Genomic DNA, 12,369 nt, shown 5'->3' on the forward strand with positions numbered 1-12,369 from the left:
GGTAAAAGTCCACGTCAGCTGCAGGCTCGTTTGTGGCTGACAAGTCCGATGCGGGACAGGCAGACACGGTTGCAGCGGCTGCAGGGGAAAATTGGTTGGTTGGGGTTGGGTGTTGGGTTTTTCCTCCTTTGCCTTTTGTCAGTGAGGTGGGCTCTGCGGTCTTCTTCAAAGGAGGTTGCTGCCCGCCAAACTGTGAGGCGCCAAGATGCACGGTTTGACGCGATATCAGCCCACTGGCGGTGGTCAATGTGGCAGGCACCAAGAGATTTCTTTAGGCAGTCCTTGTACCTCTTCTTAGGTGCACCTCTGTCACGGTGGCCAGTGGAGAGCTCGCCATATAACACGATCTTGGGAAGGCGATGGTCCTCCATTCTGGAGACGTGACCCATCCAGCGCAGCTGGATCTTCAGCAGCGTGGACTCGATGCTGTCGACCTCTGCCATCTCGAGTACTTCGACGTTAGGGATGAAAGCGCTCCAATGGATGTTGAGGATGGAGCGGAGACAACGCTGGTGGAAGCGTTCTAGGAGCCGTAGGTGATGCCGGTAGAGGACCCATGATTCGGAGCCGAACAGGAGTGTGGGTATGACAACGGCTCTGTATACGCTTATCTTTGTGAGGTTTTTCAGTTGGTTGTTTTCCCAGACTCTTTTGTGTAGTCTTCCAAAGGCGCTATTTGCCTTGGCGAGTCTGTTGTCTATCTCATTGTCGATCCTTGCATCTGATGAAATGGTGCAGCCGAGATAGGTAAACTGGTTGACCGTTTTGAGTTTTGTGTGCCCGATGGAGATGTGGGGGGGCTGGTAGTCATGGTGGGGAGCTGGCTGATGGAGGACCTCAGTTTTCTTCAGGCTGACTTCCAGGCCAAACATTTTGGCAGTTTCCGCAAAGCAGGACGTCAAGCGCTGAAGAGCTGGCTCTGAATGGGCAACTAAAGCGGCATCGTCTGCAAAGAGTAGTTCACGGACAAGTTTCTCTTGTGTCTTGGTGTGAGCTTGCAGGCGCCTCAGATTGAAGAGACTGCCATCCGTGTGGTACTGGATGTAAACAGCGTCTTCATTGTTGGGGTCTTTCATGGCTAACTAATAAGAAATTACATCACAATGCTAACTTAGAGAACAGAGAAATTATAGTCTAAACAAAAACATTATGAACTAGGAGAATGATCCCATAAAGTTTTAGCTTGGCAATTAAAAGCAGAACAATTAATGCGATACAACAGAATAACAGTGAAGTGACATTTAAACCACAGAAATAAATGAAATATTTAAGGAAATTTATGAAGAATGATATACATCTGAATCGTAACATATTTGTCGCAAATAGTATTACCAAGATTGACTGAAATAGGTAAAGTTGATTTAGATAATCTTTATACTGCACAAGAGGTCTATGATGCACTTAATTGTTTACAAAACAATAAATCTCCAGGAAAGGATGGGTTTCCAGTTGAATTTTATAAAGAATTTAAAGATTTATTGATTCCTTATGGCTATTTCTAAAAAAAGATAGAGATCTATTTAAAACCAGCTTCATATAAACCTATATCATTATTAAATGTTGATTATAAAATTAGAGCAACCATATTAGCGAAAAGGATTAATGATTATCTTCTTGAATAAATAAATATAGATCAGACAGGTTTTGTTAAAAATAGACAAATTTCAGAGAAATATAGTAAGGTTAGTAAGTATAATTCATTTAGCACAGAAGAAAAAAGACGTGTAGTAGTGGCTTTAGATGTAGAAAAGGCTTTCGATAGGTTAGAATGAGATTTTTTATTTAAGGTCTTGAGTAAATTTGGTTTTGGACTGAGTTTTATAAATTGGATTAAAGCTTTATATAAGAATCCTAAAGCCAAATTATTAACAAATGGACAGATGACTCAATCTTTTAATTTAACGAGATTGAGTAGACAAGGATGTCCTCTATTTCCAGCTTTGTTTGCTATGGCTATCGTACTGATCAACAGTTGAAAGGATTTGTAATAAACGAGGTTGAACATAAAATTAGTTTATTTGCAGATGATGTGTTAGTGTATTTAACTCAGCCACAATTATCGTTACCTAGACTTTATAAGCAATTGTTTGAATATGGAGAAGTTTCGGGATATAAAATAAACTGGGATAAAAGTGAAATAATGGAATTGGTACAAGGAAATTATTTACAATGTCAAAAAGGAATTCAATTTAAATGGACAGATAAGATTAAATATTTAGGTATACATATTGATAATAATTTGAAAAATTTATATAAATTAAATTATATCCCTTTATTTAAGAAGATAGATGAAGATTTTAAAAAGTGGGCAAACTTGCCTATTGCTTTCTTTGGAAGAGTTAATTGTATTAAAATGAATATTTTTCCAAGAATTCAATATTTGTTTCAGACTTTACCTATTTCTATACCTCAAAGTTTTTTTCACGATTTAAATAAACAAGTTAGGAAGTTTCTTTGGAAAGGAAAAATGGCAAGAAAATCATTAGAAATATGAACATAGAAATATGAATGAGGAGGATTACAGCTTCCTGATTTTAAGAATTATTATAAGGCAGCACAACTAAGATTTCTTGTTTATTTGTTTGCGAAAACTAAATAATCTTGGGTGGAAATTGAATTAAATAAAATTGGAGAAACTATATCTGAAGAGTTCATGTATGAATGGGAAACAAAATTAATAACAATGGATAGAGGTGCTCCAATATTGAAGCATTTGTTTAATATTTGGAATAAAGTTAAATTAGCAATTGATGGAAACACCATTAATTTATCCTCTCTTAATTTTTTCAAAAGATAACTTTTTTTGAATATTTGGAATAATAAAGGAATTTCTAAATTTGGAGATTGTTATGATAATGATAGATTAATGTCATTTGATCAATTAAAAATTAAGTATGATATTCCTCATAACATGCCATTTTGTTATTTTCTATTAAGAACCTATTTAAGAGAGAAATTAGGATCTGAAATTTTTTTTTTAAATCTTACAGATTTAGAACAGATTATTGTTGATGGAATGACTAAAAAAATTCATTTTAATAGCATATATGTTGTTACAAGAAAAAGCACTTAAATTTCATTTGTTTAATTCAAAGGAATGATGGGAACAAGATTTAACAAGGTTTGGCAAGATTTATGTAAAGAAGTTATGTCTAATACTATTAATGTAAAGTATAGATTACTCCATTACTATTTTTTTTACATCAATTGTATATTACACCTCAAAAGTTGAATAGATGGAGCTAAGATGTATCGGACCAATGTTTTAAATGTGGAAAAGAAGTTGTTCATGCTACATGGTCTTGTTCAAAGGTTAAACCATTTTGAATTTATGTTAGTAAGTTTTAACAATGAACTAGCAGTGTTGCTTTTCCATTAAATCCTGAATTATTATTGTTGGGAAATTTTGAGATTATAACTTCTAAATTATCGATTAGATTTTCAATTGAAATTTGTTAAATTAGTTTTGGTAGTAGCAAGGAAATGTATAGGTGTTCATTGGAAATCAGAAATTAACTCTAGGAAGATGGTATCCAGAGTTGTATTCCTTTAGAAGAAATTAAGTATAATTTAAGGGGTAAATATTCTGTATTTTTACAAGTTTGGAGCCTGTACTTCAGAATAATGAAATTAAAATTATAATTTTTTTCCTCCTGTTTTGAATTTTCCAAACCAGTGAAGTTTCCCCTAAATAAGTAATAGTCATTGGAAAAATGTTCTTTTTAAGATCCTTGCATCATCTGAAGCAATCCAAATTAACATATAGTTATATATTTTAGATTTAGGTTCGTTATTGGGGTTAGTAAGGGTTGGGGGGATAGTTTAGTTTTTAGTTTTTGTAGGTTTTTTTTAGTAGCTTTATAATTTTTTTAGTAGTTTATTAGTTTTTTTCCCTTTTTTCTTTATCAACATAAATTGTGAGTTGATATTAACTGTTATATACGTTGATTTAAATAAAATATTCCAAAAAGGGAACAGGGTTCCCCTTGTCCTCCTGTACTACCCCACCAGCCTCTTTTTTCTTTGGCTTGGCTTCGCGGACGAAGATTTATGGAGGGGGTAAAAAAGTCCACGTCAGCTGCAGGCTCGTTTGTGGCTGACCAGTCCGATGCGGGACAGGCAGACACGATTGCAGCGGTTGCAAGGGAAAATTGGTTGGTTGGGGTTGGGTGTTGGGTTTTTCCTCCTTTGCCTTTTGTCAGTGAGGTGGGCTCTGCGGTCTTCTTCAAAGGAGGCTGCTGCCCGCCAAACTGTGAGGCGCCAAGATGCACGGTTTGAGGCGTTATCAGCCCACTGGCGGTGGTCAATGTGGCAGGCACCAAGAGATTTCTTTAGGCAGTCCTTGTACCTTTTCTTTGGTGCACCTCTGTCACGGTGGCCAGTGGAGAGCTCGCCATATAATACGATCTTGGGAAGGCGATGGTCCTCCATTCTGGAGACGTGACCCATCCAGCGCAGCTGGATCTTCAGCAGCGTGGACTCGATGCTGTCGACCTCTGCCATCTCGAGTACCTCGACGTTAGGGGTGTGAGCGCTCCAATGGATGTTGAGGATGGAGCGGAGACAACGCTGGTGGAAGCGTTCTAGGAGCCGTAGGTGGTGCCGGTAGAGGACCCATGATTCGGAGCCGAACAGGAGTGTGGGTATGACAACGGCTCTGTATACGCTTATCTTTGTGAGGTTTTTCAGTTGGTTGTTTTTCCAGACTCTTTTGTGTAGTCTTCCAAAGGCGCTATTTGCCTTGGCGAGTCTGTTGTCTATCTCATTTTCGATCCTTGCATCTGATGAAATGGTGCAGCCGCTACACCCAACATTATTCTCCGCATTGTTCATCGACTACATCGTGGTTCCCCCATAAGACACATCCTCCTCTCTTTGCCTTCCGTAGGGACCGCTCCTTCCGTGACTCCCTCGTCCACTCATCCCTTCCCATTAATTGCCCCCTTGGCACTTTCCCCTGCAGCTGCAGGAGGTGCCATACTTGTGCCCATACTTCCGGGGCCGCAAACAGTCCTTCCAAGTGAAGCAGCACTTCACGTGAATCTGTGGGAGTCATTTTCTGCATCCAAGCTCCCATTGTGGCTTTCTCTACATCGGAGAGACTGGATGTAGACTGGGAGATCACTTCACAAAACACCATTGCTCTGCCCACATCAATGACAGTGATCTCCCAGTGGGCAACCATTTCAAATATGCAACCCGCTTGTGAACTCCTATCTATCCATGGCCCCATGCACTGCCAAATCAGGCTACCTGTAAATTAGAGGAACTCTCCAATTGGATGTTATTAAAATGGACTTCCCTGGTTACTGTTAGAGCACTAACTATTCTCCCTCTTCCCCTTCCTTCTGATTCCTTCTCTTTCCAGATTGAAAATTAGGTGTGGCTCCTCCAATTTACTCGTGGTTTTGGTTTAACAGTTACATGAGGTCATGGCCAAACAAGGGGTGGCATGATTCGTGTGGCAGTTAGCGCAATACCTTTACAGCGCCAGCAATTTTGACCAGAGTTCAAATCCTGAGGTGTCTATAAGGAGTTAATCTACCCACGTCTGCGTGGATTTTCCTCGGGGGCTCTGGTTTCCTCCCATTTTTCGAAAAGTGCTGGGATGTGGGTTAAATTAGTCATATAAATTAGTCGTGGGCCAAAATGGCCTGTTACGGAGCTGTATGTCTAAATTTAAATTAAAAAAATAAAAACATGCCAGCATGGGAGTAGGGTGCAGAATTGAAATGGTTAGTCACTGGGAGATCCTGTCAATGATGTTGGCAGAGCAAAGGTGCTCAGCGAAGTGATCTCCCAGTCTGCATCCAGTTTCCGAGAACTCCACAATGGGAGCACCAGATGCAGTAGATGACCTCCCATGAGTACACGTGTTGTTTTACTTGGAAGGACTATTTCGAGCCCTGAATTTCGAGGGATGAGATGTAGCGCTAGTGTGACTCTTCCTGTAGCTGCAGGAAAGGTGCCTAGAGGTGGTTAATGGGAAAGGATGTGTTACAATGGAATCAAGGAGGGAGCAGTCCCTACAGAAGATGGTGAGGGAAACGAAGGGGGAAAATGTGTCTGATGATGAGATCATGTTGTAGTGATGGAAATTACGGAGGATAATATGTTGGATGCAGAGGCTGGGGTGGTAGGTGAGGACAAGAAGAATCCTGTTTTATAGCGTCTGGGGCTAATTAATGGTGGTGGAGGGGAAGCCATTTTTAAGGAGAAGAAGGACATTTCGGATGATCTGGACTGGAAGACCTCATCTTGGGAACAGGTACAATACAGAGGAATTGAAGGAAAGGAATAGAATCTTTACAAGTGACTGAATGAAAGGTGTGGTCGAGGTAGTTGTGGAGATTAGTGGGTTTGTAACAGATGTCTGAAGAAAGCTTGTGTTCCGAGGTGGAGACAGCAAAATCAAGAAAGGGAGAGATGGACCAGGTGAATTTGAGCTTGGGGTGAAAGTTAGCAGCAACTTGAATAAAGTTGTTGAGGTCATCATGGGTGCATGAGGCTATACCGAAGTAGTCGTCAGTGTAGCAGAGGAAGAATTGAGGGGCCTTGCCCATGTAGGCTTGCATCATGGATTGCTCTAAAAGCCCACAAACGGGCAACTGTAGCTGGGGACCATGCAGATACCCCATGGCTACTCCTTTGATTTGGAGAAAGTGGGATGATTGAAAAGAGAAGTTATTAAGGGTAAGATCAAATTCTACTAGGCGGATGAGGGTGGTGGTGGAGGGGGACTGGTAGTGTTTCTAATTAAGAAACAAACTTCTTTGAAACCTTCCATATGGGCAATGGAGGTGTAAAGAGATTAGACATCCATAGTGAAAATCACACAGTCATTGAAGAGATGGGGCATGTGAGGTATCATGGATGTAGATGGGGAGGGATTGGGCGGTGAAGTTGAGTTAAAATGGTACTAGTGCAGTGGTACAGGAGTATCTGGAAACATTGGTTCTACCTGGATAATTGGGTTTGTGTATCTTGGGTAGGAGGCAGTACAGGGACGGGAATGACAATGAGGTTGGAGGCCATTGATGGGGTTAGAAATAGTACTGGTGACGGTGGCTTGATGTTCTTGGGTGGGATCCTGCTGAAGGGCTACTTCCACCTATTGCTCGTCAGCTCCTGCCTCACCTCTCCCTCTGACTTATTTATATCTCCTCTTCACTCTTGTCAGCCCTGATGTGGGGTCTTGACACAATGTTGATTATCTCTTTGCTTCCACAGATGCTACTGGAGCTGTTGAGTTCATCCGGTAGCTTGTTTGAGAAAAAAACAGACCCTTTGGTTCTCCCTGTCATTGTCACCCATTGTACCTATCAACAATAATTCCATTTATTGGTATTTGGTTCATAGCCTTCCATTTCTCATTGATTCCAAATACTTATCCAGATGCTTCTTGATTGTCTAGAGAGTATCCGACCCTCATCATCCCTCATGAGGCATATTGCAGACTACAACCACCTGTATGAAAAATTTCCCTATGCCTCTTAGAAATCCTTCTACAGGACCTCTAAGGTTACCACTCCAATCTCCTCTGCTTCAATGAAATTGGATCCAGTCAATCTAGTCTTCTTAGCATTGAAATGCTTTAATCCAACCGTCGTTCTGTTGAATTTCCTTTGCACCACCTCCAGCATGATCACATCCTTCCTGTGTGTTAACCTGAACAGACTACAATACTCCAGGTGTGGGGAATGCAGTTTTATAGCATTGTCACATGATGTCCTGGCTTTTATCTTCTATGCTGTAAACGGGCTTCTTCGTCAGTGTCACTAACAATCTGCAGTGTGACCTATGACAAGCTTCTAAGCCAGTATATGGATCTCCCAGCTGTGAGCCACTTCTGTAGGCCAGAGACTGTGTACCACATGTACATGGTGTGTGTGAGCTTGCAGCCCCCCTGCCTTTTTCAAGACTGCTCCTTGCATTCTGGTTAAATTTCAGCCCTACCCTCTACCTTTGGCCACCCTTTGAGGAGGGGATGGGGAGGGAGAGGGATGTCCTTGTCACCTTACTCCTGGGCTTGGAAAAATCTCCGTCCATGGGTCCTGGAAGCGAGCGGTTCCTCCCTAAATGTCGCGCTGGCCATCTTCTGGGGGGATGAGTGCGCCCCAGTACCCTTAGAACAGGAACCAAGGAGGGGGTTTCAGAAGCACTGGGCATCATGGGGTGTACACTCCATCCTTGACAGGGATGGCAACATTTTAATATAGATGTATAGTTGTCTTGCGTTTAATGTTTTAAATTTGTTTGATTAACTAATTGTGTTAAAATGTTTAAAAAAAACCTGCAGTGCTAATCACACCTTCTCCATTCACCCTCAAGTGAAGCTGTGGTTCTCTTGTACACCTCCTAATGTAATGTACTGCATTCAGTACTCAAAATGTGATCTTCTGCAATGGATAAACTAAACTTTAGGTACTTTATATTTCGTGTGGTTCTGAATCGCTTGTGATTTTTTTTTCCCCAAAGTTGGTCAAGACTGTGTCTCTGCAATGACATTATCAACCTTGAAGTAAAATAGACACTTCTTTGTGGTCAAGATTCTAAATCAAGTATTTACCAGAATAGGAATGAGCCCCAAAACACTGACTTGTTCATACCAATAAATTCTGATTCTGAGATTTTTTAATTACACCAATTCCATTTGTACAAGCTGAAGAGTACCGGACCTGAAACTGTTTTCTGTCTCGCTTTCTACAGATACTGCCTAACTTCTGTTTTTCTAGGATTTTTAGTTTTTATTTTTTCACCTCAGCATTTTAACCATGATGCAAAGAATTTTAAAACAAAGCTTTGCAGTGCTGTCATGCATTAAACATAAAGAAAGTATTTGACCTTTTGGATTTTAATTATAATGCAGAATACTTGAATTTTTTTATTTTTGATGTGGCCTTTCAAGTCAAATTAAATGACTCCAGTGACTTGCATTTTCTCTTTAATTTGAAGGCAGTGGTAAAACGCTAGCATTTGCTATTCCCATGATTCACCTGATATTAGAGTGGAGGCAAGCTAACCATGCCACATTGAAGGAAAATGAGGAAGAACAGCTAGAGAACCAGGATTCTCTTGAAGATCATGAACCATTCATGAAAGTTGACAGTGAAGACCTTGAGGAATATGAAGAGATGGAAGGAAATGACAATGAAGAGAATCAGAACTTGGGTTGTGTAAAAGTGATCAACAATGCAAATTTTGATTTTGAGATTGGTGAGGATTTTGATGTTGAAAATCCACTCTTGGGCCTGGTTCTGACCCCAACAAGAGAATTAGCTGTCCAGGTAAAGCACCACATTGATGCAGTCACCAAATTCACAGGTGAGTAACAGTGATTTGCAACATTATGTTACTTTGGATCATTTTTGAAATGAAGTCAGAGAGAAAAAAAAATTTTACTTACTTTGCAGTAAGTTCCGATGATGGCCTTGATTTACATTTATTCTTGCTCTTTCCACAGTTCATATTTGCATTTAGAAAGTAATCCTTTTGAATGATTTTTTAAAAATTATTGTCAGGGACCAGAATCCAAAGAATGTCCCATTTTTAAATGGACCGTTTTACTTGTATGCAAATGAAAGAATTACATTTCTTTACCGTTTCCTTGCTGTATATATTTTGATGGCATGCAAATGCGAAGAAACTACTCAACGCTATCCCACAAAAAGCCGTAGGGTTTTAACTAATGATGTATAAAAAAAAATAAAATGCCCTTTGCATGCTCATGTCAAAATCTCAGCATTGCAGCTCATTTTTTAAAAAGTCTTTAATTGAAATTTGTGAAATCTGGCAGAAGGGACGGTCTTGAATTTGGAGAAACCCATGAGATGGAGATAACAGTTTTTCATGCTCGTGAATATGTATACTTTTTATATAACGCTTTTTCAGACACTTGAATTAGAATGACAGTACGATCATGGATGATCTGATTGTATCCTTAAGTCCACGTTCTCACCTATTCCAGTAACTTTTTATCCCCTTGTCAAGAATCCTCTGCCTTAAAAAAAATTCAAAGACTTTAATGCTTGTGCCCTTTGAAGATCATTCCAAAGATTCACAATCCTATGTAAGATAATATTATTGTTAATTTCTGTCTGAATAAAACCATAGGAGTAAAAATTATTTTCACTATAAAATAGTAGGTCCTCTAATTCTGAGGCTGTTACCTTTTATTCTAGATTCATCAGGGCGAAGAAGTGGCCTATCCCACCTTTCATTTTACTAACTTATAGTCTATAGGACCTCTCTGTCCAGAAATCAGTCTACTGAACTGTTATTGCACACCCTCTGGGGGAAATGTATTTCTGTAGTAAAAGATCAATACTATATATACGATTCCAGAAGCTGTCCCAAAACCCCTACGTATTTGTAACATGACTTTTTATACTGCGTCCCTTTGCAACAGTGGTTCATAAGCAACGTGTCTCACTATTTGGTTGTTGTACCTGTTTTAATTTAATGTTCAATATGTTTCTTCCTTACTAATGAATTCGTAAATCCTGAATCTTTACTTTCATAGGGATAAAAACTGCAGCAATAGTTGGAGGAATGGCTACCCAGAAACAGGAAAGGATTTTGAATTGTAGGCCAGAAATCGTGATTGCAACACCAGGGAGACTGTGGGAATTAATAAAAGAAAGACATCCCCATCTCTGTCATTTAAAACAGCTCAGGTGAGCCATAATCATTCTGAATGTGTTGAACTGGTAATTTTTAACTGATTTATACCGTAATTGATACCGTTTTAGTTTTTCATAACTTTAGAATATCTTTAAGTTTTTACAACCAGTTGACTGCTTTAACAATGCATCTAATTTTCAGACACATCCTACAAATAAAATAGAGTATTGTTTATTGGCGCGTGCACTGAGACCCAGTGAAAATCTTAGGTTTTTTGAAATGCAGTACAGGCATTGCAAAAATAGTCACTCCACTCGGGTGCCACTTTGGATGTAAAAATTCACAGGAAATGGTAAAAACAATGATAAGATTAATGACGAAAATGAATAATTTCAACTGTTGTCCATTTGACCAAGGTGCTTGGTGATAGATGAAGCAGATCGCATGGTGGAAAAAGGGCATTTTGCAGAACTATCGCAACTTCTGGAGCTGCTACATGACAAAGAATACCATCCAAAAAGAAGATTTTTTGTATTTTCTGCCACCTTAACTATGGTTCATCAAGTTCCTGCAAGAATGTTGGGAAAGAAGCATATCAAACATATGAATACTGAAACAAAGTTAGAAGCACTAATGCAAAAAATAGGCATCGAAGGGAAACCAAAAGTTATTGATTTATCCAGGAAAGAGGGCACAGTTGAGACCCTCACTGAAACCAGAATCCATTGTGAGGTCGAGGAAAAAGACATTTGCCTGTATTACTTCCTACTTCAATATCCAGGCAGAACCATGGTCTTTGCAAATAGTATAGACTGTATCAAGCGTCTAAATACAATGCTCACTATTTTGGAATGTTGTCCTCTGCCACTACATGCAAACATGCACCAGAAACAGAGGTTGAAAAATTTAGAAAGATTTGCTGCAAGAGAAAGGTAAGTTTCCAACAATATTGTAAATGCAGGACAGTCCATGAGTTACATAAAGATTCCATTCCTGAGAACTGTCTATAAGCTGATTTCTCCAAGTCAGAAATGCCTGTTTTCTAATAGTGACCTTAACCTATCACTCCACATATATTTCAGATAATTCCATCTTCACCTAATTAAACTAGTGAAATATATAGTGCATCCAAATCATTAATGAATACTGTGATTACCAGTTTGGGAGAATCTGCATGATTCTATCGGGTCATTCGTTATCTGGGGAGCCCGTATATTTCAACCTTTTAAGCTCTTAAATTTAGCTGGAGCTGGGTTCATATTTTCAGCATGTGTCCTGAGAGAGGATGTGCTGATAGGCGGAAGGGCTTGCGATGAGTATATTGTGACCTGCAGTAGGATATACGTAGTTGGAGTGGAATTTACTGTGTGAGGTCATGCTCTTTGGCAGGAGGGATCAAAACTTGAATTCTCTGAATAGACTGTAAATGAGTGACATGCATGGGGATATGTGTGGTAGTGCATGAATTGAAATATGTTGGCAGGCAGGTGCAACAAGGCTAAAAGAGTTGTGGTTTAGAAATAGGGAGGCTTTGTAGATGTTGAGGCTAAAGTTTGCACAATGTTTGGTCCTTTTAAAAAGATACACTAGCACTGAAGGCAGTCCAAAAGAGATTCATCTGGCTAATTCCTGAGATGAAAGGATTGCTTTTCCAAGAGAGGCTAAACAGGTTGGGGTTGTATTCTTTCAAGTCTGGAAGAATAAGGGGTAACCTTATTAAGTCATACAGGATTCTAAGAAGGCACG

At 39.6% G+C, this 12,369-nt stretch overlaps 1 protein-coding gene across 3 annotated transcripts in view; it reads left to right on the top strand.

The window, feature by feature from the left end:
* ddx24 (DEAD (Asp-Glu-Ala-Asp) box helicase 24) overlaps window positions 1-12,369 on the top strand; it is a 44,928-nt gene that overhangs the window by 19,032 nt on the left and 13,527 nt on the right. For 2 of the 3 annotated variants that reach the window (XM_069916185.1, XM_069916186.1), the window contains exons 3-5: window positions 8,956-9,324; window positions 10,523-10,676; window positions 11,040-11,555. In XM_069916185.1, coding sequence (XP_069772286.1) covers window positions 8,956-9,324; window positions 10,523-10,676; window positions 11,040-11,555 — 1,039 coding nt within the window. The remainder of the gene's footprint in view (window positions 1-8,955; window positions 9,325-10,522; window positions 10,677-11,039; window positions 11,556-12,369) is intronic. The other variant, XM_069916187.1, reaches the window with a different exon arrangement.

The sequence above is a fragment of the Narcine bancroftii genome, chromosome 2 (assembly GCF_036971445.1).
Source record: "Narcine bancroftii isolate sNarBan1 chromosome 2, sNarBan1.hap1, whole genome shotgun sequence".
In the NCBI taxonomy this organism is placed as follows: domain Eukaryota; kingdom Metazoa; phylum Chordata; class Chondrichthyes; order Torpediniformes; family Narcinidae; genus Narcine; species Narcine bancroftii.